At 42.9% G+C, this 25,143-nt stretch overlaps 2 protein-coding genes across 3 annotated transcripts in view; both read left to right on the top strand.

Moving 5' to 3' along the window:
• The window catches only part of znf423 (zinc finger protein 423), a 90,573-nt gene extending 84,734 nt beyond the window's left edge, over positions 1-5,839 (top strand). For both annotated transcript variants that reach the window (XM_088377498.1, XM_088377499.1), the window contains one exon: positions 5,178-5,839. In XM_088377498.1, coding sequence (XP_088233624.1) covers positions 5,178-5,207 — 30 coding nt within the window. In that variant the 3' untranslated portion in view covers positions 5,208-5,839. The remainder of the gene's footprint in view (positions 1-5,177) is intronic.
• A 557-nt stretch (positions 5,840-6,396) lies between these two features.
• peds1a (plasmanylethanolamine desaturase 1a) lies at positions 6,397-23,570 on the top strand. Its single transcript, XM_088377504.1, has 6 exons — positions 6,397-6,826; positions 15,783-15,902; positions 16,137-16,228; positions 19,218-19,362; positions 20,346-20,558; positions 22,654-23,570. Exons 1-6 carry the CDS (start codon positions 6,667-6,669, stop codon positions 22,773-22,775), a joined length of 852 nt encoding a protein of 283 aa, XP_088233630.1. The 5' UTR covers positions 6,397-6,666; the 3' UTR covers positions 22,776-23,570.
• The last annotated feature ends 1,573 nt before the right edge of the window (positions 23,571-25,143 follow it).

Raw genomic sequence — 25,143 nt, forward strand, 5'->3', positions numbered from 1 at the left:
GCAGCCTCAGTCTGCCGTGCCACAGCTCCATTGTCCCACAGGAGGGCTCTCTAAGTGGGCTGGACCGAAAGGCCGACTGGCGGAGATGGAGAGCTCCTACCAAGGAGGTTAATGCCACTGCTAGCATTTATCGTGTCTGTGCGTGTGTGTGTGAGTAAAATGGGGTTATTTGTGTGTGTGTGTTTTAATGAGGTGCGGATGGATGAAGACGGCTGCTTGGCTAGCTCCAAAAGGCTTTGGCCTCTTTCAAGCCCTCAGAGGGTTTATATGATGTTCAGCTCACACTCTCGTCCTCTATCTCGTACACACACACATACGCACACGCACACACCCAGGGGTCATTGCAGCATGGACACATCGCTGCATCATTCCCTCTCCCTTCAGACTGATTCCTTCCTCACCCCTTCATTTTTGCCTTCTTGCAACTCTGCCCCTCCTTCCACAGACACAGTCCGGTCGGGTAGTGTCATTATGCCGGCCCTGGCCGTCCATGTTTTATCATACATTTCCACTCTTCCGGTCTTTCTCCCTGTCTCACGTTTTTTTTTTTTTTGTCTTCCCGCCTCCCTGCCTCTGACTCCCCCCGTGCGTCCCTGAAGAAGCAGCCCCTATGCATATTTTAGCCCCTCTCCTCTCTTCCTCTCCTCTGTGCCACTCCCTGGTGCCACATAAATAGTGCAGACATAAGCTGGTAAATAAGAAATGTTTTGCTGCGTGTCTTTGTGCATGGGTGTTTGTGTGTGGGACGGAGGGAGGCTGTGTAAATAAGAAATGCTGTTGGCCTGATCAGCGAGGTCCTTCTAGATCTCATTTAGCTTTCTGTCTGTCAATTTTTTTTTTTCCTTTTCCCTGATTCACTTCTAGATCATGTTGTTTTTCCGGGGCCTCTAAGGGGTGCTGTTGTGCAGCCGCATGCCCTGAAAGTTTCCCTTGATCCATCCATCCATCCATCACTAAAACTCCCCAGTCATGGCTCTCTTTGATTCCCTGGGATCTGTTGTTCTCCTTTAGCGCTAGTTAATATTGCATCAGAGCTAGATGGGTAGATCGCTGGTCAGATAAATAAGTGAATGGATGGGGGGGTCGTTAGTTTTGTACTGGAGTTGTTTCTCTCCACCTATGCTGCGCCCCTGCACTTTTGAATATTATAGTTTTACATGCACACACTGTAATGCTTTTAGATGCAATGAAAGAACATTTACTGGCTTTATACTCACAGGCCAAAGCTCGGAGGTACATCGACACAATCTAATGAGACTATGAAATATTTAGCCTTTGGAATCTTAACAATGCTCAGAGATGTATTCATTTGGCACTACGTGTTTTGTATTCTAAATGGATGACACATTCATTTGAGCCATTCTTTTATTTTTTAAATTGCGCAGGTTGTTTGTACAGATATCTGCTATGTTCCTGCTCGTCTAGCTATACTTGATGTCCACCTATCTTTAATGTATTATCATCGGTGTTTGAATTATATCTGAGAACAATATGTGCGTCCAATCAAAAGAGCCTCGCCGTCTCCCTCTAACTGAATAATAAAAGATGTGTATGCGGCTGAACCACAATAGTGTGTGTCCGCTTGATGTTCTTTGCTATGTTTGGGTCTGAGTGTGGGTTGTGACAATGTTTGGTGTTGCTGTTGGCTGTGAAATCACAGTGCTTGCTCTATGATCCACGTCCGTGTGAGTAAGTGTGCAAGAAGGTAGAACTTGAGCCGAAGATCCGTTGACGCTCTTGGTGTGACTCAAATTTGTCATGTGATGTTCCGGTGTGATTTGCTGTCTGTGCTGGAAGTGAGGTCACTTCCTCCTTTGTGTAATGGCTTCCAGAAAGGCGCTCACACCTTTGCTGCGGAGGTGTGTGTTTGTTTGGCGGGGGGGGTGAACAGTGCGTGCCTTTGCCTCTCGTGTTGTGGTTTTGGGTATGCGCCCTTTCGTGCTGTGAGTGTATTTTTGGTGTGTTTACTGGTCCAAACCAGTACTTACTGTCTGGGGCAGAAGGGAGGGGAAGTCCCCATGGGAGAAAAAGACTCCAAACAGAAGGTCACGCGGACTGAGCCAGAGGAGGAGAAAATCAGGACCGCTCGTGACTCAATTGAGGGCGAAACCCATGTTTTGGACAAACGAGCGTGTGTCATTTACCACTTAGCCGAAGAGATGGACGAGTTACAGGGAGACATGTGGACAAGTCACCAAGGCAGCCACGGAAGTGTAAGTGAGTGCAGGCGGGTGCGTTTATTTTCAAGCTGCTCCCGAGGCAGCATCCTGTCCTGGACGGGTGGGGCCAAAGACAAGCCAGGGAGGAGAGGAAGCAGGCTAGCCCATCTGCTTGTCCTGAAGCACGTTGTTGGAAGAATGTCAACTCAACTATAAATACATTGAACTCAAGGAAGACCACAAGGCCACTGAGGTGATTTTTCATTTACTGTTAAAAAGGGAAACACACATACACACACAGACACAGATTTGGAATGCCTCCAATTACCCCCATATATACATGCATTTGACACACATTTATGAACTGACAGACACTCCATGATACATGAGGGTAGCATTCACACACACACACACACACACACACACACACACACACACACACACACACACACACACTGAGTGACTCAAAGTCATCATTCGGCTTGTTCTCCGCACACTCAAGCAATGTCGTCAACGCTCGCCTGTTATAAAAAGTCCAGACGTGAGCGGAGCTCTTTCTAACTTTAGACATGATCAATGCGTGAACACACACAATTGGCAAAAGTGACAACAGAAGCCAACACAAATGCGCACACAGGAATTCAGTGTGCAATGAAGAAGATAAGAGAAATGAGAGAGCATGACAAAGCCGATTACATTTTCTCTTTATCTCCATCTCCTCTTCTCTCCCTTCATCGTCCCCTTCTACCTTTCCACAGGAGACCTTGTGTGTTGCTGTGTGTGTTTGTACATATTCAATGTGCATAGATGTGTGTGTGTGTGCATGCATGTGCTCTTAGCTGCAAGTGCAAGGCCATGAATGCATTCCCATGTGTGCGTCTGGCAGTGGTATGCGTAGGTAATGCGACAAGGCCATATTTCCCCTGGGCTCAGGGCTCTGCTGGCTTTCCACACGCTCGCTCTAAGCAGTTTAGGAAAAACAATGACAGGCCTCGATATGGACTGGACCAGTCGTGCCTGGAAGACATCTCTTCTGAGGACAGTGTACATTTTCATCAGAATCTTATCTTTACATAATATTTACATTCACACATGCTTTCATATGCAATATTACCATCAGGGCTGGACTGGCCATCTGGCAGACGAGCTGGTGTCTTTTTGGGCTGATGCGGTGCTATTTATTATTTTTCTCCAAAAGACCAGCCCTCAATTTAAAGGGAAACCGCCCATTAATCCGGTTACAATATCAGAATCAGCTTTATTGGCCAAGTTTGTGCATGCCAAACAAGGAATTTGATCTCAGCCTCTGTACAACATTTAAGTGACTAACAACGTTCAGGTGACTAACAACATTTAAGTGGCAGGATGATCAACTTGCAGCAGCAACACATACAAATGAGGAAATGGTAGCTGGTGTTTGCCCCTGCTGTCATATGATGGCATCATCCATGTCACAGTGGCTTCCTGTTTGATCATCTTCCTCCTGCTCTCCCTCCAGGGAGTATCCCTCCATCTCTCCTCCCCTTGCCCTTATGCTCCATCCCTCGCGCCATCTACAAATCAATACACCAACACACACCCCACCAATCTCCTTCCTTTACCTTGCCTTTCCTCAGACCACTCCCATTTGCAATCTTTAAGAGGTCAAGTGTGACGTAAGGTAGGAGAGGACGTGGTGTTAAGCTAGTGGAAGCGCGACTAGGACTTCTGTCGGTCTGAAAGAGGAATGAGCCTGACCTCCACTGGCTTGGAGGGAGAACTACAGATGGTCAGGAAAGTGAGAGCGAGAGACAGAGGGATCATTTACAATGTGATGGGTTAGCATGTGGACCTCTGACACAGTCCTGACGTTTCTGGGTTCATTCTGGACTGTTGCGGGGATGGACAGACCGACAGACGGATGGGTGGACGGATAATACGATAGAGAGATGGTAATTGTTCGTGTTTGTGTTTGTGTGTGTGTGCGCGTGCGTGCCTCTGTGTAACATTAATATGCTTTATTTTTCCCTGGACAGGCTCGAGCTTTGACTCTAAAGCCCGGTGACGGATACTCTCAAAACACGTGCACACACTCACGCGCACGTACGTGCACTCTGTCATGCTTAACATAGGGCTCTCTGGAACATGCTCAGCAAGATAAGGGCCACAGAATGACAAATAAGTATTATCCACCCAAAACCACATATAATCCTTCACATTTCTGGCCCTCCTTTCCTCTGTATTGTGTGTACTCTCTCTCTCTTTCTCTCTCTTTTTCTCTCTCCCTCCCCTATGTCCCATTTGTGAGCCAGGGTGATTAATCTGGGGGAAGCTGCTTTTTTGGGGTGCTGATGGGAGCTGGGGTGCAAGTGGGCGTTGATTGGAAAGTCTCACTGGGAATAGTGTTCTTCAGCATCTGTGTGTGTGTGTGAAAGTGAGAGCGATAAGGACCGTTTCATGAGGACAAGCTGTACAGTCAAGGGAGAAGAGGAGAGCGGGAGAAAAGCATCGGGAAAGAAATTTCTCTCTGATACACACATATGAATTCCCAAAGAAATCTTTCCAATCATCTTGCCATCGCGCGCACACAAACACACACATACACTCTCACACACAGTATTTCCCCTGCTTTAGATGTGATGGCTTTGCGTTCCAAACCAACAAATCCAGATTATCAGTTCAGGTCCCCATTGCAGCCGATTTGCGGGCGCCACATGGGACTCAATGGGCAGATGTGTGTGTGTATGTGTGTGTGCGTGCGTGTGAAGCAGCAGGATCTCACATGATTCTTTTTCCACACATAAGTCTAACATGAGAAGACATTGTTTTTTTAACGTTGAAAGAGTTTTCACAGGGACTGCATTAACACGTCCCTCTACTAATTTGTAATTTGTCTGTAGATTTGGCAGGTTTGCAGAGTCAGAGGCAGCGTACGCCTCTTCGTACATTATTGGGTGTCGAGAAAATAACACCGTGCGCAGAGCCCATTATTTCTCCCATCATGTATTCTCACTTGTCCCCTCTTTCCCTCCTCTCCAGAACCACACACTGAGTCAGCACGCACAGTGAGACCGAGACCCGGCAGGATCTCTCGGCTCAGTCGGGGCCCCCGACCCGGAGCCGGCGGGGGAGCTACATCTCCACATCACAGCCAATCAAAGTGTCATTTGCCACTCACATGTAAAAGTGTAACGATCGCACCACTGGGTGTGGCTATTAGCAGCAGCGGGGGAACGGAATATTAATGGGATATGCTATTAAATAAAGAAAGGCAAGCAAGATGAAGGAGAGGAGTGGAACAAGGTATTGTATGTGCAGTATTTTTAATCGACCCTGCCAAATTTTCTCTGTTACATGTAATTATTTTTTAAGAGATACGAAAAAAAGAAACCTTTTTGTTTTGGATCATGTTCATAGTTTCTAGAAAATCATAATTTTCTCTACCTATATTTAGTATTACAATTCATCTGTGCTCATTTTTTTCCTTCCTCCATATGCATTTTGATTTTCTTTGAATTTATGTCTGATTTCTCGCCTTAAATAGGTACTTGTGTTGTGTACTTGTGATTGTCTGTCCTTCCGGTTGTAAGTTCCCCTCCCAAATCTCCTTTCTATGATTATTGTTATATATATATTTTCTTCTCTTTTGTAATTACTATGAAAGAAAGACAAAGGAACAAATTAAAATCCAGAAAACCATGCAGGCGTTTCTTTTTTCAGTCTCCATGGGGCCTCTAATGGTTATTGTAAAAAAAAAAAAGTAATAATAAAAACAAATTTCAGTGCATCTGGTCAATGACTGCTTTTTAAATGTGAATGAACCAGATGATAATAGTCCAGACAAAAACAATTAAAAAAGAAAATACAAATAAATACATGACAAATAAAGACATTCTGTGTGGTGTGACTTTATTCCCATCGTGTTAGTCAATAGAATTTTTAGCCGAGCCTGTATCTTTGTTCTAGTTTACTCAAATCTTGCCATCGGGATTCACAAGACCTGATTTACTTTAATGCTTTTTCCTTGTATGTTGTTCTCTAGCCTGTATAGTAATGCAAATTACGATATAGTATGAATACTTAGTATGTATGACGTGGACAGAAATGAAATGGCTCTGTTTGGCAGTGTATGGTCAAATTGGGCTCTGTACACTGTGCAAGTCTTTCTAATGAAGTGCCCACAATTGTCATTTTTCACCACGAAAGCAAAATGCAGACGGTCCCTGCAAGCGTGACCGTTGAACTGGAAGTAGACACTTTAGCTTTTAAAAGTGGAGCATTTAAAGGCACGCTGTGGTGCGTGGGGGTAAACAGCTTTAGGGCAAACGTGTAAGCGGCTGTCACGCGTGACAGCGGTCCACGCTGCAGCTTGACAGCGGTACCGCGCGTTTATTTTCGGGTAGATCGAGTGAGCGCTCGCTGCCGTCCGTCCGCCACAAACTCGTTTAAAATCCCACGCAACCCGCTTCTGATGGCGTGCGCTAGTTGAAAGACGGCAGCGGGAGGGGAGACGGCCACGTTTGTTACTATGGCGGCGTCGCTGCTCTCCGAGGTTGACATCAGGTACCGGTCCATGGCGGAGGAGGATCCGAACAGCAACGAGCACGGGGCGGCGGCACACTGCGCAGCGCCCCGCTGGGGACCGCAGCACGCCGGAGCCCGGCAGCTGGCTCGGCTCTATTCTCCCGGTGAGCACCAATCGTCATCTTTGCTGAGTGCATCACTGTTGCTTATGGATGAGGGAGCCGTCCGTCACTGTAGTGCACCATGCACCACTGAGGATAGATATATTGTGGAGCGCTGCATGTGCATGCATTTCAGGTCTATGCATTTGTCCCATTTACCAGTACGTCTGGAAGTTTTAAAAATGCAAACTCACCCTAAACTGGATATCAAGCAAACTGGATAAATGCTCAAACAGCTCGCCTTAAATCTATTTCAGCATTAATTTGCAAACCTCTAGTTTTCATTCGTCATTCAGCACACAAGTAGGATTTCAAATAAATGACCCACAACTTGCTGAAATGTGTTGCTAGAATCACGAATAGCTCCGATCAGTAACTTTTTGGTGTCACTTTGATGAATTTCACATTTTATCCAAAATCTACGCCATTGGTCAGCCCACACTCGTGGGTGTGATTTTTACAATTTATTGACCATTCTTTTTGGGATTTCCTGAAAAGTAATGGTTCATGAGATACAAGATTTCCGCCCGATGCCAGCAGTATTTTACCTGCTGTGTAGGCAATAATAAACATGCTTTTGTGGTACACATTGCACTTTATATTCTTAAATTTGAATTGATCACAAACTTTGGAAATCCTCTCTTTTATAAACTTGGCGTTCCTCATCTATCCTGCATCGTATTGATGTATTCCCCCCCCAGAAACCCTGATAAATCAAATGATGGACTTTACTTTGCTACATTAATTAAGAAACAGGAGGCGCTTAATGACATTATATTCTGGTCATGTTATTGCACAAAGACAAGCAAAGATTTCCCCCTCATTTGCTGCCGCGTGGTTGGCCCTCACTTGACACGCTGAACTGAAAATGATCGTCTGACGTGACGGATCACTCATGACCTTTGAATAGTCTGTCATTGAACATCTGTCGATGTGACGTCATTCACCAAAACAGTCTTAAACTGCTCATTGCGCTCATCTTCCCGTTAAGAAAAATGAGAAAATAGCAATGTTCTAATGGAGCTGTCCAACTCCTGAATTGGATGTGATTGTCCTAAAAGCAGCACATTTCGCTGTGTGTTTTGATGCCTAAGAGGATCACGCATGCATTTGGGGTCCCGGTGTTACATGTCAAGAGACTTGTTGAACTCAAAGTCATCAGCATTAACTCTGCTACACTCGTGACATGGTTTTTCATTTTGGATGCGTTTGCAGTTCAATTCTTCACCATACTGATGGAATAAAATCGAGAGGGTATTTGAATTCTACGCTCCTCACATCTGCATGTGCGCTATAGTATGGTCGTCGTTATGTTTCATTATCATCTTTGATGTCTGCAGGCACAAAGCATTAAATGTCAGTAATGATGCTGTAGGGTGACGTTGTAAATGTATATCTTTTATGCAGTTTTGACCTTTTTGTTAACATGCACAATACATTTTAGGTCATGATTTATTCCTGAATACTATAAATAGCTTGAGATTAAAAGTGAAAATGAACAAAACCCTAACCCCTTTTCACACAGATGTGTGTAACGAGGGTAACTTGGAAAACATATTGGAACGCGGCCCCTCGAGGACTGGATGTCGACACCCCTGGTTTAAGTAAAAAGTGCCACACCCGCCCTCACCCCCACTTTCTGATTGGTTGTTTGATCTGTGACGTCACTCGGACACTCCATTAGGTACACCACCATTTTTAAGTGTACCTAATAACAGGCCACTTTATTTGTGAAATATGGTCAAAGCTTAACTGAAAGTGAAAAGTGCCACACCCACCCTCACCCCCATTTTCTGATTGGCTGTTTGATCTGTGACGTCACACGGACACTCTTTTTGGTATGCCGCCATTTTCAGGTGTACCTAATAACAGGCCACTTCATTAGGGAAAAATCAAAGCCAAAGCTGAATTTAAAGTGAAAAGTGCCACACCCGCCCTCACCCCCACCTCCCGATTGACTGGTTGATCTGTGACGTCACACGGACATTCCATTAGGTTCACCACCATTTTCAAGTGTACCTAATAATTTTTTGTGCGTGTCAAGAATGTGTATTTGACTACTTGCTCTTTATTGTGGGGGACACCAACACATATTACACAACATAAAACACATATACATATTGTCATCTAAAGCAGTTAACCAAATGTCAGATTTTTGTTTTCATGCCCAAAAAAATGAAAACAGAGAATAAAACACCAGACAAGTTTGAACAGGTTTTAATGTTTAGTAAAATAATAATAATAATAATGATAATAATAATAAAAGTAAATTTTAAACCAGCAATCTAATGTGAAATTGCAGTAGATATATTGGATAACAATATTTAGACGTATATATGCATACACGTTATTTTAAGTGTTATAAAATCAAGATTACCCAAAGAGAAGCATAATCTCCCCGTTTTTGCATAACGGCGCATCCCTTCATGCACCAAAGTTAGCCGTTAGCTTGGAGAAAACGTGCATATAAGAAGTGGTGTTTCAGTGAGTGGTTCTTTCTTTCCTTGGCATATCGTAAATCGACATTCTGGTTTACATAGTTCACGCCAGGAGGGAGACGCAACACGTTCACTGACTGATCCGTTGATGCACGGAAAGGAAGGCAGTTGACCCATTGACTCGTTAGCGAACGGGAAAGTCCAGATTCGTTCCCTCACTGATCCGTTCTCGCGATGAACTGGAAATGCAAATCACTCACTCACTGATTCGTTTACTCACAAACACTTTCGTTGGTGAACGGGAAGTTACGTCATTTCCTTCTTCGTTTTGTTTTACGGTGAGGTGGCGTCAGCTTCATTGCGCGTTACAGACACCTACTGGCTGAAGTCATATGAACTGAAAAAAGACGAATCACTTTAGGAAGTGATTCGTTCACTCTCGTTCACTGAAAAGAGTTGTTCTTTTGAACGAATCGTTCACTCACGAGCCAACACTAATCCCCCTTTATTTAGCGGCCGTTTAGTTAGCACACTGAGCCCAAATGTTAAAAATAATCCCGACCTGGCGGACATGTGGATCACTTCCTGACACAACAAATGAAAATAAAATAGAAAGCTGTGCAAGAAGAGCGTGATTTTGAAGAGCATTATTTAAAAAATCAGACTTCTGTGGCTGTCCATCAAAACAGATTGTTTTCTTTCAAAATAAGGCAATCACAACCATAGTCAAACATTATTTAAAATATCAGACTTCTGTGGCTGTCCATTAAAACAGATGTTTGGTTTTCTTTCAAAATAAGGCAATCACAACCATAGTCAAACTAAAAAACAAAAAAATGATAATATCTCAAACAGATGTGCTGGGGGGGGGGGGTTGGGGGAGTAAAGACACTTTTTTAACTCAGTGTCCAAAATACGATCAGGTACACAAAATCATCTCTAATTAAAAATTGCTGTTGGTGAGCGAAATTGATAGATTCATCAATTATTGAAATAATCATTAGTAGTAGCCCTCAATGATATGCAATGGATTGATTGAATTATTTAGGCGTGTTCAATGAATTAAAGTCCATCCCTCAAAATATTTCTGTATGCAGCCCTCGAATGCAACATTTTGGACGCACCTGTTCTACTTGTTCTGTATTGTAATTGTACATGGCAAGACCAAAAACAATGCATGTGAAATGTTGCATGTTCTTTATGAAATGAGCAGTGTTGTAAGCTGCAGTCATTGAATGTAAATGTTCATGTCTGGGCCAGCCGGGTACATTCACAAAGACTTATTTGTTGTGGTGCTTGCTGCCAAAGGGCCCAGCAGGCCGAAGGCAGAGGACGCGCTCGTCCACACTAACAATGCCACCAGGACATTTTAAGGCAAACTTAAAAGTAAAAATGCTTCCCACATGCTGACAAGTGTCTGTTAAAGACAACTAAACAGGCCCAATTCCAAATGCCAAAGAGTCCATTTAAGGCAGCGCCACACTGTTATGCGCTCAGATGTTTGGCTTCATCTCCGCACTGGCGGGAGGTAAATCTAAATAGCAGTTTGCCTTGTTAGACTTTGGACAAGTTAGATGAGGCGGCTGAGACGCTCCATCGAGCCAAACACGGCCTCATTACAGCTCAGCCTGGATGGACAAACAGCTGGAGACGTCTCCGTTTGTCTCTGGTGCTTTGGTTATCCATCCCACACACCCAGTAGCCCCCCCCCCCCCCCCCCCCCGCGTTCTCCTGAGGGGCTGAGGAGTTCCGCTCGACCCGCCCCCTCCTCCTCGTGCCCTCAACATATGCCGCACAATGCATTTGTAAATCGCATAAAGGTGTCATGACAAAAATCAACAAGTGACAGGAGGTGCTCAAACTTCTGACATCCAACAACCATTTTAAAAGCATCACTGGCGTTAACTAGCACAACTAATGTATCACATCTTTTGTCAATGTAATTTACCCAGCAGGAAGTTGGAAACAATCACAGATTTTTTTTGGGAAGTAAAAACAGGTTTCAACATTTGGTTGGAATGCAAATGATGCTTTTGAGAGACAGCCGTTCTCTGAATCACACACAACAGTTTGAAAAATACAATGTACCACCCACACTGGCTGCAGGCAAGCCTTCTAGCCATATCGTTCTGCTGTTGACCTTGACCATGTGTGTATGCAATTATTATGATGAGGGCCACAGATGAATATAGTGGTAGCTGAAAGCCCCGGGGATGACAGGATGCCGTCCAACATGCACACGCACACCATAGGATCCGTCCGTCCATCCATCCGCCACTCCGTGTGTGTGTCTCCACAGGGGCGAGGCTGGAGCAGCGCCTACTTAGACTCACTTCCATTTGTGTGTGTGTGTGTATTGCTCAATCTCATTTGCCACATTCCTCTCTTTGTTGCTGTTGAATCTACAGGGTAATAGATTTATTAAGTTTGTTTGGCACAGTGTGTGTGTGTGTGTGTGTGTGTGTGTGTGTGTGTGTGTGTGTGTGTGTGTGCGTGCGTGTGTGTGTGTGTGTGTGTGTGTGTGTGTGTGTGTGAGTATTGTTTCTTCTCTTGTATATGTACTTTGCATTCATGTTGGTTTTGTGTGTGTGCGCCAGTGTGTGTGTGTGTCCCAAGTTCTGTGGTCCGCAGAGATCACATGAAAGGAATGAGGCCTGTGACTGATCCATTCCTCCTGAACAAGGGAATTTAACACCCCCCCCTCATCCTCTGTGTGTCCCCCCCACCCCTCTCACCCCCATACTGTCTGTCTCCCCCATCTCCCGATTTCATTCTCTCCAAGCACGTGACCCACTTTTACCACCCCCTCCTCACTCCATGTCCCATCTGAAGACAGTCTACTGAGAGCAAACCAGGGACACACAAAGAGAGACACAGGATAAAAACAGTTGTCTGTGTCATGTTTTTATTCTCACACCCTAATAATTCTCACTCTCCTCACCTCTATGAATGTTGTTTTTTCAGAGGAGTTGATAACTCGTTCTATTCATGCTTTTCCACGGGAGAAAGCGGGTGCTATTTCTGGTATCTGGTCAGTGTGCAGTGTCACCCAAAAAGCACCATGTTTCCCAGCCAAGTCAGCAAGATAGGAAGGTGCTAAGACATGAAATATTTATGAGTATGGAACAACGCTTTAAAGTCACATCTCAGGTGAACCGGGAGTGGTGGCCAAAATAGACGTCATCAATTTGTACAATTTGTACAAACCGTAAAGTTTTAGTTCAAAACTTTGGAAGAACTAAAAGCAACTGTAAAGTATCTGTGTCACTGATGGATGAATATTTTCGGAATATTCAAATAAAAAAAAAACAATGCGGTGATTGGCTAGAATTTTAAAAAATGAATAACTTTATTCCCAGGGAAATTGAGTGAGAGCTCCACTGCCATCTATTGTAGTGGATGTGCAACTACATTTTATTCTAAATATTACATGGCAAAAAAAAATTCCCCTATTGGCACTGCACGATGCCTCCCAAGGGATACCTGCCTTACTATTTGAGAAAGACTAAAATAGGACAACTCGACATTTTAGTCCGCAGCAGCAAGCGTCTTTCACTGCTGTGCCATCTGCTGGAGCTGGAGTGGTACTTCCCCATTTGCCCCCCACTCTGCTTCATGTTATGGCCTGTAGCTCGACTTTAATAGGAGAAGCACAATTTAATGACTCCGCTCTTTGTTGGACATTATTAAATTCTGAAGTGAGGAATAAATCACATTAGAGCTAATAAAGCAGCACTTGTGTGTCTGAATGAGCTCCTGATTGGACATTTGTTTCTTCACGCAACATATGTTAGTCATTGTGGTCCCATAAAAAAAAGTACACTACTTCAGGGAGCTGGTGTAGCACAGAGCTGCACCAAAGGCTAAACAAAAATGTGATTTTACACAATTCTTAATGTGATGGCTTCTATTTGGCCCAGACTTCACCTCTCCTAAGAAAAACAACACACACACCAGGAAGCAGCCTCTTCCTCTTTGGTCTCATTCTCTCATATGATCGTGTCAAACTATGATGTGTATTCAAGTGTGTGTATTCCGCATTAGTATTCAGTTTGTGTTGGCCGCCTGCTGGTTGCCACTCATCCCCCAGACATCAAATCAGGCGCGTTGATTAATTTCAGCCTATTAGCGCCCCTCGTTCCCCTCCCGTGGCCCCGCCCAGGTTAAATTGCCACGCACGCCCACGAGCACAAACTCAAGCTCAAGTAGGGGGGTGCAATGGGGTGAGCGATGGCGGAGGGGTGACCACGGAGGGTTATTGTCAGAACAATATTAATGAGGGCGGCTGTGTGAAGGGGGGGTTGGGCTCCAATTTTAGTGTTTATGTGCCAACTTTAAGTGAGGTTGTGGTGTGACTTCTAATTTTGCCAACTATAATTGATGGTGTTGTGTGTGCGTGCGCGCTAATTTAAGATACTTTGTGTCACGTCTCTCTGAAAGAATTTGTATTTATTTTCCATAAGTGCTTTTAAAGCCTGTTTTTGCGTGTCTGTCTGGAGCTGTGTGTGATATCCAGCAATGCCATGGCCTGAGGGACAAGAGCGCGTGTGCTGTGTGTGCGCACGTGTGTGTGCGTGTGTGTTTGAGCACGCGCTCAGTGGAGGCCTGTCCTAGTTTCCTTCCCCTCACCAGGGAGCCAGAGGATCCAAGGACTGACGCACATCACCTGACAGCCGCCCCTCCGCTCCACGACCCTACACTCACTGTGTGTGCGTGTGCTTCCCTGATGGAGTGTCTGAATTTGTGTTTATGTCACAAGACATGAGTGTGTGCTAAAGTGATCTGAGAGCGAGTTAGGAAATCCGTCATTTGGCGTGTCATTGTGTGTGAGCCTATTTAAACCGTGAATTTTGGTGTCGCGCGTGTTTGCGTGCCCGCGTCGAAGCAGCTATCTGCTCTACTGGCCTCACTCAGTAGACAGAGGCTGTGTGGATTGAATGATTGTAAATGCATTGATAGGCAAGGATTGTTGTTGTGATCTTTTTGTAGTTGTTAACGACTGCACTCAAAGTAGACAGCAGTAAACATGCCAACTAGAACAGATTTCTAAGTAAAAGTACATATACGTAAAACGAGACAGGTGTCATGGCTGCTTTAATGGCCAGTAAAGGGGGTGATTTGGATTTGTAATGGAAATGGCTATTCATTTCTGTGATTTTGTTGTGAGGTAATATTACTATAATTTATTCATATTGTCGCTTTAACTCACCGTGTCTCATTTAAAGACTGTGAGAGATCATCAGGACCCTTTTGAATGTGCCAAATAATAATTATCTTTGTAAATGAAAATGGAAATTCTTCAAAAATAACCTCAGCCTAACAAATTATACTTCATTTGAGGGTTTTTGTAATGTGGGTGGAAAGCCAAAGTACATGTGACAACTAACTACAACTACAGGAAGGCCGGCATTTGAACCTGAACCTCAGAAAACGCTGCCGCTGCCATCATGATTTACTCAGACACAAAGACAGAAATGACAATTTCTTAATTGTCAAGCTGAAGCATGAACTGCATTGCCTTAAAATATACAAGACTAAATTTCCCTTTTTTTTTTTTTTTTTTTAATACACCCATCTACCACTCTCTTCACTGATTGAAGTCTAAGCCGTGGAGGTCTCAAATTAAATCTCCATTGGATCTCTTCTTCAGTCTCTCTCCAACTTTGATACCATTTCCAGAAGGTGAAGGGTCACGTTTGACAATTCGTGAAATATCCATAATCACATCGCTTAAATCTCCCGTGATCACTTTGCTGCATCCTTTATGAGAGCATATTAATAATCGCTCTGGTCTATAGGTGCGCCAACTCGGAGGTCTGTGCGCTTTATTCAAAAACGGCCATTAATATCTCATAGGCTGCTAATGCTGTCATAAAGGAGAATCCGAGCACATTAAACTTTCACGAAGAAGAGAGAGGAAATATACTGCAAGTAGAAAAGAACTTTTCAAACAGAAGAACGATTTCTGTTTGTTTGGACATTCGTGAAACATAATTGGCTGTGAGCTATCATGTGATCTGACCTCCAGAAAAGAAGAAAGAAAGAAATCACGGAATTAATCATGAAAGCTCCAAAACCTCCTCGTATCTTAATGAGCTTGAGATCTGCGCTGTGTGTGTGTGTGTGTGTGTGTGTGTGTGTGTGTGTGTGTGTGTGTGTGTGTGTGTGTGTGCGTGTGTGTGTTTCAATAATTTACTATTACTAAGTGTGTGTCCCTCGCTCATAAAAGTGCTGATCAGTGAATTTAGAATAAAAGGAAAGTTCGTCAAACGAATACTGCTTGACCTCTCCGAGGCAGACTGCCCAAGTGTGTGTGCGTGTGCGTCCGAGCGGGCTCAGTGCTGTGTCAGCGTTGGTGTTTCACATATGAGAGGTCGTGACCCCACAGCCCCGAGTACATTGTCTTCATCTGACTGATTATATATTAAAACCCTTGACCCTCCAGTTCATGAAATTCAACTTTTGTTTTGTCTCTGCTCAGATATTAGTTTGAATGGTGTTTATTGTGTGTGTGTCTTCAGGTAAGCGTATCCAGGAGTGGATGTGCGTGACCGTGTGCCTCGTCCTCTTTGTCGTCAACTTCACTTTGCTCTTCCTGCACTTTTCCACCCTTCACGTCTACAAGATCATTCTCGGCATTGGTGAGTTGGAAATCGGTAAAATAGTGAATACACTTCCAAACAGGCGTTACTGTAATTTCAAATCAATGCTGTTCTATGTATTAGCTAGCTTTGTCTATAGAGCCCGTATTAGGATCATGATGATTATCAGCACAATTATCTTTCATTCATTATGTTTTGAATTGTTATTTTAATGCTGTTATTACACTCACTAATTGTACTTTATGTACTATTTATTTCTGTTTTATATTGTAGTGCTGGGAATCTTGACAGCAGACTTTGCATCTGGGATGGTACACTGGGGAGCGGATACTTGGGGATCTGTAGACATCCCTCTTATCGGCAAGGTGAACGCATGCACATGCACATTCATGAACCACAAACCTTGATCAGATTGTTTCTGTTGTTTTACTCATTTATTTTGACTTTGCACCTGAACACTTTTATGTCCCAAGTTATAAATGCTTTCTGGTTCTTTGGGTGAACAAGTTAAGAAATAATACATTCACTGAAAATGAAAAGATAGTTAAAACAAATATCATGTGACATTAAATGTTTTGCACAATGAATACTTTATTTGTACATTCTTTGATTCCTACCTTAGTCTGGCAACAACAGCAGATTGTTTGTGTTTGCACATTCTGGACCACAATCATAATTACTTTTTAATTCATTACGGAAAAATACAATTCAAGCAATTTTCTCATGTATTTAAGATTGTAAGGCGATAGCACCTGGATACTAGTGCGAATGGAATGGGTGAAAACAAAATGCCATACAGGAAACGTTGTTTTTTTTTTGATCTGGGGAAGAAAAAAACTGTGAAATTTTAGTGAATAAAGTTTCAATCCTGAACTATGAACTGAACAACTTCATTTTGAAATTTGTGAACTGAATTTTGAACTCGTTCGCGTAGAAAATGACCTTTCCCAACACTGCCCACAGCTAATTAGAATAAAGGTCCTTGTCATTGCAGCCAATTAGAACGCATGTTATCAGTTGCAGCATGCAGATTAGTTGTGATTAATGGGATGAGAGTTCCATGTGTTATGAAATATTCATAAACATTTTTGCACTTGTCGAATGCATGTGTTCAGAGACATGAAGCATCCTAATTATACAAGGAGCTATTGTTTCTGTCAAAGGCATAATTAATCAGAGTATGATTAATGCTGTCTATATTTGATTAGTATATTAAATGACAGAAGGCATTCAGTATATTGCGCACAGTTGAATTTTATTTTAATTGTTGAATACATCAATGATTAGGTCTTGGAAAGGTAAATTAATCTCAATTGAAATTACGTAATTTGATTGATTCATTCTTTTTTGTGATTACAAAGGTGATTTTTATTTATGCGTGAAAGTTTTTGGGATGCTGGAATAAACAAAAACTCTAAAAAAAACTAAACTAAACTAAAAATGCAATAAAGCAAATTATTGTAGGCGAAAAAATTACACCACATGCAATTAACTAAAAAAAGGTTTTCTTTTATTATTTGCCAGCTACTGGTTTAAGTTACTTACTTTTACACTGACACCACAATATTAAAAAATCTGTACAGTATTTTTTAAAGTGTATTTGATGATTAAAGTTTGACCTCAAGAATATATTTATTTTTAAGGTACTATATTATACAGGAACATTCTGAAGAATTTCAAGGTCTATATCCTTCATTTCACAGTATTGCTCATCATTCTGTTTTCCATGAAACGATCCACTCTGCTTTCTGTCACTGTTACTCTTTTTCATCATGACCCATATATGACAAACTGCCCTCCCGAGGCACCACATTATTTAAAGGTGATTATAAGTGCTTATGTTCTGACACATTTAAGGCGATGCATCAGTTTGAGTCTCATTGGTTCTTGAATCAGCTTTTCAAACATTCAGCATAAGTGCAGCGCAAACTGAGGGGCATTGTGTCAATACTGCCATTGATGTTTATTTTGGCAGAAACAATTGCTGCGTTTTCCAACTTGTCTTGTTGAAATGCAAAACTCGTTATGTTAAAACAGGAATTATCGCGTTAAAATGTAAAACACATCATGTGACCTTTGACATTTTTTCCAGGTGCAATATTCTTCCGTACACATCTGTTAGGCCTTTGAAAAATAGTGAGAGCAACACAAAAGGAAAGATTTGGACAAAGGCAAAAAAAAAAAACCCAAAACGTGATGAAATTGCTGTAGGAAGGTCGAGAGAGAGAAGTGGGTATGAGGGGGCGGCAAGGCGTGTCTGCGCAACCAGTGGGATGGCGCCGGTTGCCGGGGCGATAGGCGATGTGAGCTGGTGATTAGTGAATGTCGTGCAAGGCGGGCCTTTAAACGGTGTGGGATTAGAGGACACGCAGTGACCGGTGGCCCGCCGTTAACCGGGAGCGAGGACGCCGCCCCTCTCGACATGACCTCCGCCGCTTTGATGCGGCTGAGGGCTGCGGCAGTCAGCAAAGGGGCGGGGGTTGAGACGGAGGTGAGAGCGCTTGTAATTGTCAAGATACCAGCGGTGATGAGCAAAGAAGTTGGCAAATAGGCAAGCGCCATTGTGCCAACACGCGATAATAACGAGTTTTCCCGCTGACATCTCCAAGGCTTTGTGTATCATAACGATACGCACCTTCCTTTTAGGCTTTGCTCACACTTGTAAATAAATTATCTTTACGCTCCATGTGAGTGTTTCAGCTGCTTTTTGTCCCCTACGTGCGTCTGAAATGCAGATTATTTTATTTGCCAACCCTCCTGCACTCACTCCTCTGCAGACATGTAGGAAATGCACACTGTGTGTGTGGTTTGGGTCATTTATGTGTATGAGTGCATTTGTGCAAGTTGACTGCTGTTCTGTGGTTTATTAAGATGCTGGATGTGAGCTCTGGGGTTGCACCGGCTGCTGAGCTGAGCTGCTGACTTTTTCTGTCACTGTGCTTTTGTGTCCACTGCTGTGCTGTAGTTCAAATTTTACTTTCCTTTTATCAATGTGGACTCTTATTTAAAAGTAAAAAAAAAAAAGTACAGTTCTCCTAATCGGTGTACATTATTTTTTAATTTTTTTTAAAACTCTTGTGAGTGGGATTGCTTTATTTATTATTTTCTTAAAGTGCTTTGTTATTGCGAAAGTCATTGTGAAAGTGCTGTATCAGTGCAGATGTATTTTTTTGGTGCAATGGATTTTAGTACACACAAACACTAAATTCTTATTGGACACATGTTATTATTCCTTTGGAAATTGTGGAAAATATAAAAAAGATATTATCGTATCTTGCTGTGTTTAAGGAAACTACTTAAAATTCTTTCAATTACTATGTTAATTTTTTTTTTTTTTTTTTTTTGTCTCTGCAGGCATTTATTCGGCCGTTCAGAGAGCACCACATTGACCCCACCGCCATCACCCGCCACGACTTCATTGAAACCAATGGAGACAATTGTATGATCCCCATCTTGCCACTGGCACACATGGCCTACAAGTTCTCCACTTACACACCAGGTAACACACACATACGCAGAAAATCACAAACCGCACCAAAATATAAGGCCAATCAATTCAGAAATTCATACTTTCTTATATTCTTATTAAGTTAGATGAGAGACCAAATAAACAGAATAGATTTGAGACCAGTGTTCCTAACTTGCGCTTTAACAGGACGAAAGGTAAAAGTTGTAAAGGTCGCCTATCTTCAAGGGGGGCCAGCAAACAATGGAGAGCTGAGGGAGAGAAGATTATAGGTAGAAAAACCGAGGCCCGCTTGTAGGTCATATCTCCGCTGTGGGTCAAGAAGGAAGGTGACATCTCTGCCCATTCAGTCTGCTCTTGAAAGGGGTCACCATTCAGAGAGGTCAGGGTGAGCGGGAGGGCACGACCGTCATGTAGCGGTGAGGTGACATCTGAACGTATCGTGTCAACCTCCTCACGGTGGCAAGCGGTCGCCAGACAAAGACGGAGGACAGGCGAGAAGGTGAGGTGACATATCCAGCTGACATTTGTACACTTGAGCTGATGGGACACGTAGACCAAGTGAAAGACTACTAAGAGTCAGAAAGACAAGTGTGAGACAAGGTTGGATGAAACAGACCTTTGGATGAAGAATGAACTTATTTGTGAGGTTACTGTGACTTAACTTGGGCTTCTACTGTACAAACACAAAATTCAACAAAAAAACATAACGCAGCATATTTTGCGTGTTGCCCTTCTCAGTCATCTTTTTAATGGTCAATGTTTTCAATTTATGTCGTCATCAAGTGTTCATGTGCTTCACTTGTCCTCTGCTCATCTCTCCCTTGCCGCCACGTCTTCTTGTCTCCCGCATTCCTCACCCCCTCCTTCGATCTCTTCATCTCGACGAAGGCTCCCGCCAGCGTTCTCTCTGTGGGAGTGCTACGCCTTTGTGCGGGCCCTCATCACAACACTTAAAACTAAAAAATAAAAGGTTCTTCATCTTTTTGCGCCATCACTTTTACATCACATTTCAGAGGCCTTGGCGGCGTCCTATCCTTGGGACTGCTACGTTTTCGCCCTGGCTGTTTTCGTCACGTTGACCAACCAGATTCACAAATGGAGTCACTCCTACTTTGGGCTCCCGCGTTGGGTCACGCTGCTGCAGGACTGGCATGTGGTGTTGCCACGGAAACACCACCGCATCCACCATGTCTCACCGCACGAGACGTACTACTGTATCACTACAGGTAAGCTTGCTTTAAGGTACTCTAAGAGCAAATTGAAGCTATTTTAGCACCGTAACTTAATTCATAAGGATTTAGTTTTAAGGACAAAGTTATACTTGCTTCACCTCCATTTGTAATGTGTTGAACTTTTGCCCTTATTTTAGGACAAATTTCTGTTCCTATTTTATCTGAATTTGTATTTAAGTAGGTTCATTCTAGTGGATTACACAACACAGTAGTACTGTCATAAATATATTAAATGTTTTATATGAACAAACACATGAAACAATTAAATGACAAAAATGTGACTATGGCATTAACTAGTTTATTCTGAGCCATTGACCTCCAAATATTGAATAGCATCATGAACCGAGGACCTCCTCTTTAAATCCCAACATGGGCCAAAAATTGTATCTAAACCTGCAATTATTCAGATGGTATATTTGTTTTTGTTAAGTATTCATGTTTTACGAAATGTGCAACGTCTCACAATCACACTCTTTTTTTTTTTTTTGTATGCCTGATAAAATCTTGTCTGGTAAGTGATATTGGAATATTTGCTGGACAAATTGGAGAAAGGACCATCCACCATTAAAAATAAAAAGTGTGTTGTCCAAATTAGATGAATGAATGTCCATCCCAGTGTGAAAACAGATAAAGGTCAAGTTATGTGAATGTGTTTATGGTGGGTGGCCATTTTATAGAGCCTTAATTGAAACCCTTAACGACACATTGACTTCACAAAAGTCGGACAAAATGGCGCTGGCTTTGAAATAACACCACCAAAAAATGTTGTTTGCGTGCATCTGTCTCTTGAGAAACGCTGGGCTTCGCTCGCTATTCTTCGTGCATGTGGGTGAGAGGGAGAGGCAAAGCGGCATGGGGGGAGCTTGTACGTCACCGTGGCGCCCCAGTGGGCGCCAGATGTGCGTGAGTGACCCAAGGGGGGCGTCACTGGGAAAAGTATGTGTTTGTAGATGCATGCACTGGCCTGCATATGCATACTTGAGCATCTGTGCACAAGCTAGTTTTTGTGACCTCTTCACGCTTCCTAACCTGTGTGGGTCTCTGTGTGTGTGTGTGCCGTTGTGGGTTGGTGGCAGTCCATCCACAGGGGACAGTGACAGCCCCCCCAACTCCACCACCTCAGTCTCCCTCAGCATAGCAGCCTCAGATTCCACTGGGGCTTGCATAGCTGCCTTTGTGTTTGCCACTGGCTGACAATCCCCATGTATATTTAATGCTAACCTGCTGTCTGTTCTAACAAATAGGACTTCACAGGCAGAGAGAGGAAGCGTGGAGGATGAGGAAGGGTAGGTCTTCCGAGCTGAGGGCGGGTCGCTGAAGGGACGCGACGTACACACACTTGCGCGTAGCATACGCAAGCACGCATCCCCGCACCCTTATCATATATCATGTAAACATCACGGGTGGTGGTGATGTGCGGGCATCATGCCAAGATAGCCCTTATTAGTCTGTTCACACTAGAGTTCAATTCCGATGGTTTTGTTTTGCCTATATATCCTGTCTGTTTTGTTTTTTTCTTGTCAATGTGAACACAAAAGGAGGAATTGAGCCCCAAAAATGATTTTCTCAATTGGAGTTACACTTTTTTTTAATTGATTTTTGATTGATTGAAATAAATAAACTCTCCTCTCCTCTTGTAATTTCCTGACATGAGCACCTGTCTCTGCTTTCTAAATGTAGCAACACAGGAATATGTTTGAGTGTGAGAGGTAGGAGTGAGAAACTGAGGTTGCGGTGCGAGTGAGGACTGATGAGGACACAACACTGGATGGACATTAAGGTCACTAACGAGCGGTGAAGCACTGTGAAATGAAAGATGATCTCAGCTTGTCTGGAGGGGAAAAGAGAGGTGGACATTCCCGGTGGAAAATGGATGGCCATTGCGAGGGAGCGCTTGCCCTTTGCGTGCAGGACCTTGCTATTTGAATGCTAGCGACTTGCTTGAGATTGCCAAAGCCCGCTGGAATTGGCGGTAGTTCACCCATAACACTAATGAAGTTGAGCTCTGTCAAAAAAGCCGATTTTGGTGTTTGATTATTTTTAATTATTCTTTTCTTCTTACATACCTTTGGTGTGTGTTATGACCCAGGCTGGTGTAACTATGCCCTGGACCAGCTGGGCTTCTGGAGGCACATGGAGCATCTGATCGAGCGACTGACCGGTCAAAAGCCTCGATCTGATGACCTGGCTTGGGCCAAGAAGACCGACTGAGGACAGATCGGAAGGAGCCTGGAGACAGCAGATAAGGAGATGATGTATTAAAAAGAAAACACACACACACACCACACATTTCAACCAAAATAACTTGTTCTTATGTAATATTGAAATTTCTTATTGGTGAATTTGGGGACGTGGGTAGCCTAATTTAGAAATTCTATTTAGTCTATTTAATATATCAATCGCTCATTTCAATTGAACTGTTGAAACAAAATAATTTTGCATAATATTTCAATTTGTTGAGGTACACTTGTATGCGTATATGTCCTTGTTTCATGTTATGACATTCCAGGTCCTTTTTTGAAAATAATGTTTTAAGCTGCATTCGCTGTTGCACAATTAAAATTCCAAATACAGACGTGACATTCGCAATTGTGCATCCGTTTACATTAAGTTTATTTTCGGATTAAATTCCATACACATGCTCGTCAATTCACTCCAACAAGCTTGACTACAACTCCAACTGCTTGACACTTTGAACACATGTCGAGTGTCACCCCGCATTCAAAGGGTCAACGATAACTGCACTTTATTCTCCCTTAAGATCAAGGGTCACTGATGCAGCGCGCGCACACACGTTTACACCAAATTTCTGTCAACACACACGCAGATTCTCATACTGGTTTTGTTTTTTTTCTCTGGCTTTATCATTTTCTATTTTCTTATTAACAAATCAAGCCATGGGGAGTTCAACTCTTGATTTTACATTTTGCAGTTTACCGCTCGCTGCTTGTCTGCCTTAATGTTTTTATCTGCTCTTCTCTTTGAATAAAGAATTAAACTATTCCAGATGTTCAAGTGCTCTGTGGTTGCTTGAGAAGCAATGTAAATATCAAAACGTGGTTGAGCGCAGGAAATTGAAAAGCTAGAGAACAAACTTGTACGAGGAAAACATTCATTTTTAGATTCATTACTTTTCAGAGTTCATCTTCATGGCAACATATTAAACTGCGAATAATATGTCTCTACCGCCCTCTAGTGCCAGGTTGATGACGTGACATGAGGCAAAAATAAGTTCTCAAACATTTAAAAGCTGTTGTGATGAATCTTATCACATTCTGCCATCCTCGGTGAAGTAGTTTCACATCACAATGTTTGCGCAGCGTTTGTCGACCACCGAACCTTTCGGGCTACTCCACTAAGCCTTAACTCCAAAAAACAGACCCCTGTTGCGGCACAGCTGTTGCAGCAGCAGCCTCCCCTGTGGATAGTGCGAGGGGGGGGAAGGCCTTAACAGAGGAGGAGGTACTGGAATGAGCCAGGGGCACAAATAAGGTGCTTGATTTTTTTTCTAAACAATATGCCATCCATGTAGGGGCCGAGGGTTTTATATATTTGGTTTCATTGGATAGTGAAGATACTTTATTTCAGTGCATTTTTTGTGCAAAATCTCACTAAGCCTACATGCAGGCTGGCAGCAGTTGTGGAAGCTTTGTGACGGTTAATTAATCAGCTTATACAACAGCTCGAGCTTCATTTGTATCCACACAAACATGGCGACAGCGCCAGTCTGTCACACCTCATCATGAGAGCTCCTTTGTCATTCCCACATTGCTTTTGGTGTTTGTACCTTCACATATAGTTAACAAGACACACTCCATAGATGGACATGTTTGATCTCACAGTGATCAACTCATGCTGCTTGCTATTAAAGTTTCTATTCGATGCAATATTGCAATAAGAAACCGGGGATAGAGTTCAAGTGTGAAAACAGGTAAACGGTGGAATTGAAACCACAACCTTTGAACTGTGAGGCGATCATGCTAACCAGTGCGCCACCCATAATATTATATACTATATTATGTATGATATATGTATGATAATTAGATAATGGTAAATTGTGCTGCCAACAAAACTCAATGCACCTCTGCTTACCTTGTGCAAAGTCCATGTCAGGCACAGTTTAACTGGATTATTGTGATGTACACTTAGTTCATTTCAAGCAGTTTCTACCAAACATACTGTATTAAACCAAATGGAATCGAAGACTACGTGATGATTTTGTCACTTTATTAAGAGAGTGTGAGAGTCCCACTGTGATGCTTATTAAGGATCAGGGGGGGGGGTGTTCACAGTCTTTGTGTTCCAATTTTTAAATGGTTCTCAAAGTTACTTGTGTGATTTATTATTGAGGTGCGGAAATATAGATATTCACCTCTAAGTAGTACTGGAAGTGAGAAATCCAATTATGAGCCTCTGAAACGTTTGTTCGAACTCTGTATCACATGAGCACAACTGTTTTTAAGCAGCCTTCTTCAATAGATTTGAATTTATCATATGAGTGAATACTAAATGTACCGTGATAATATTGTTTGTGTTGATCTACTGATCTTGATTCATCGTGTGCTTGCATTCAGTTTAA

The sequence above is a fragment of the Syngnathus floridae genome, chromosome 6 (assembly GCF_059516105.1).
Source record: "Syngnathus floridae isolate MCC-2025c chromosome 6, RoL_Sflo_1.0, whole genome shotgun sequence".
In the NCBI taxonomy this organism is placed as follows: Eukaryota; Metazoa; Chordata; class Actinopteri; order Syngnathiformes; family Syngnathidae; genus Syngnathus; species Syngnathus floridae.

Coding starts and splice junctions, on each gene's coding strand:
- peds1a (XM_088377504.1), top strand. CDS start 6,667: ATGGCGGCGTCGCTGCTCTCCGAGGTTGACATCAGGTACCGGTCCATG. Junction 15,903..16,136: donor CAAGATCATTCTCGGCATTG/GTGAGTTGGAAA, acceptor TTTATATTGTAG/TGCTGGGAATCTTGACAGCA. Junction 19,363..20,345: donor GTTCTCCACTTACACACCAG/GTAACACACACA, acceptor ATCACATTTCAG/AGGCCTTGGCGGCGTCCTAT.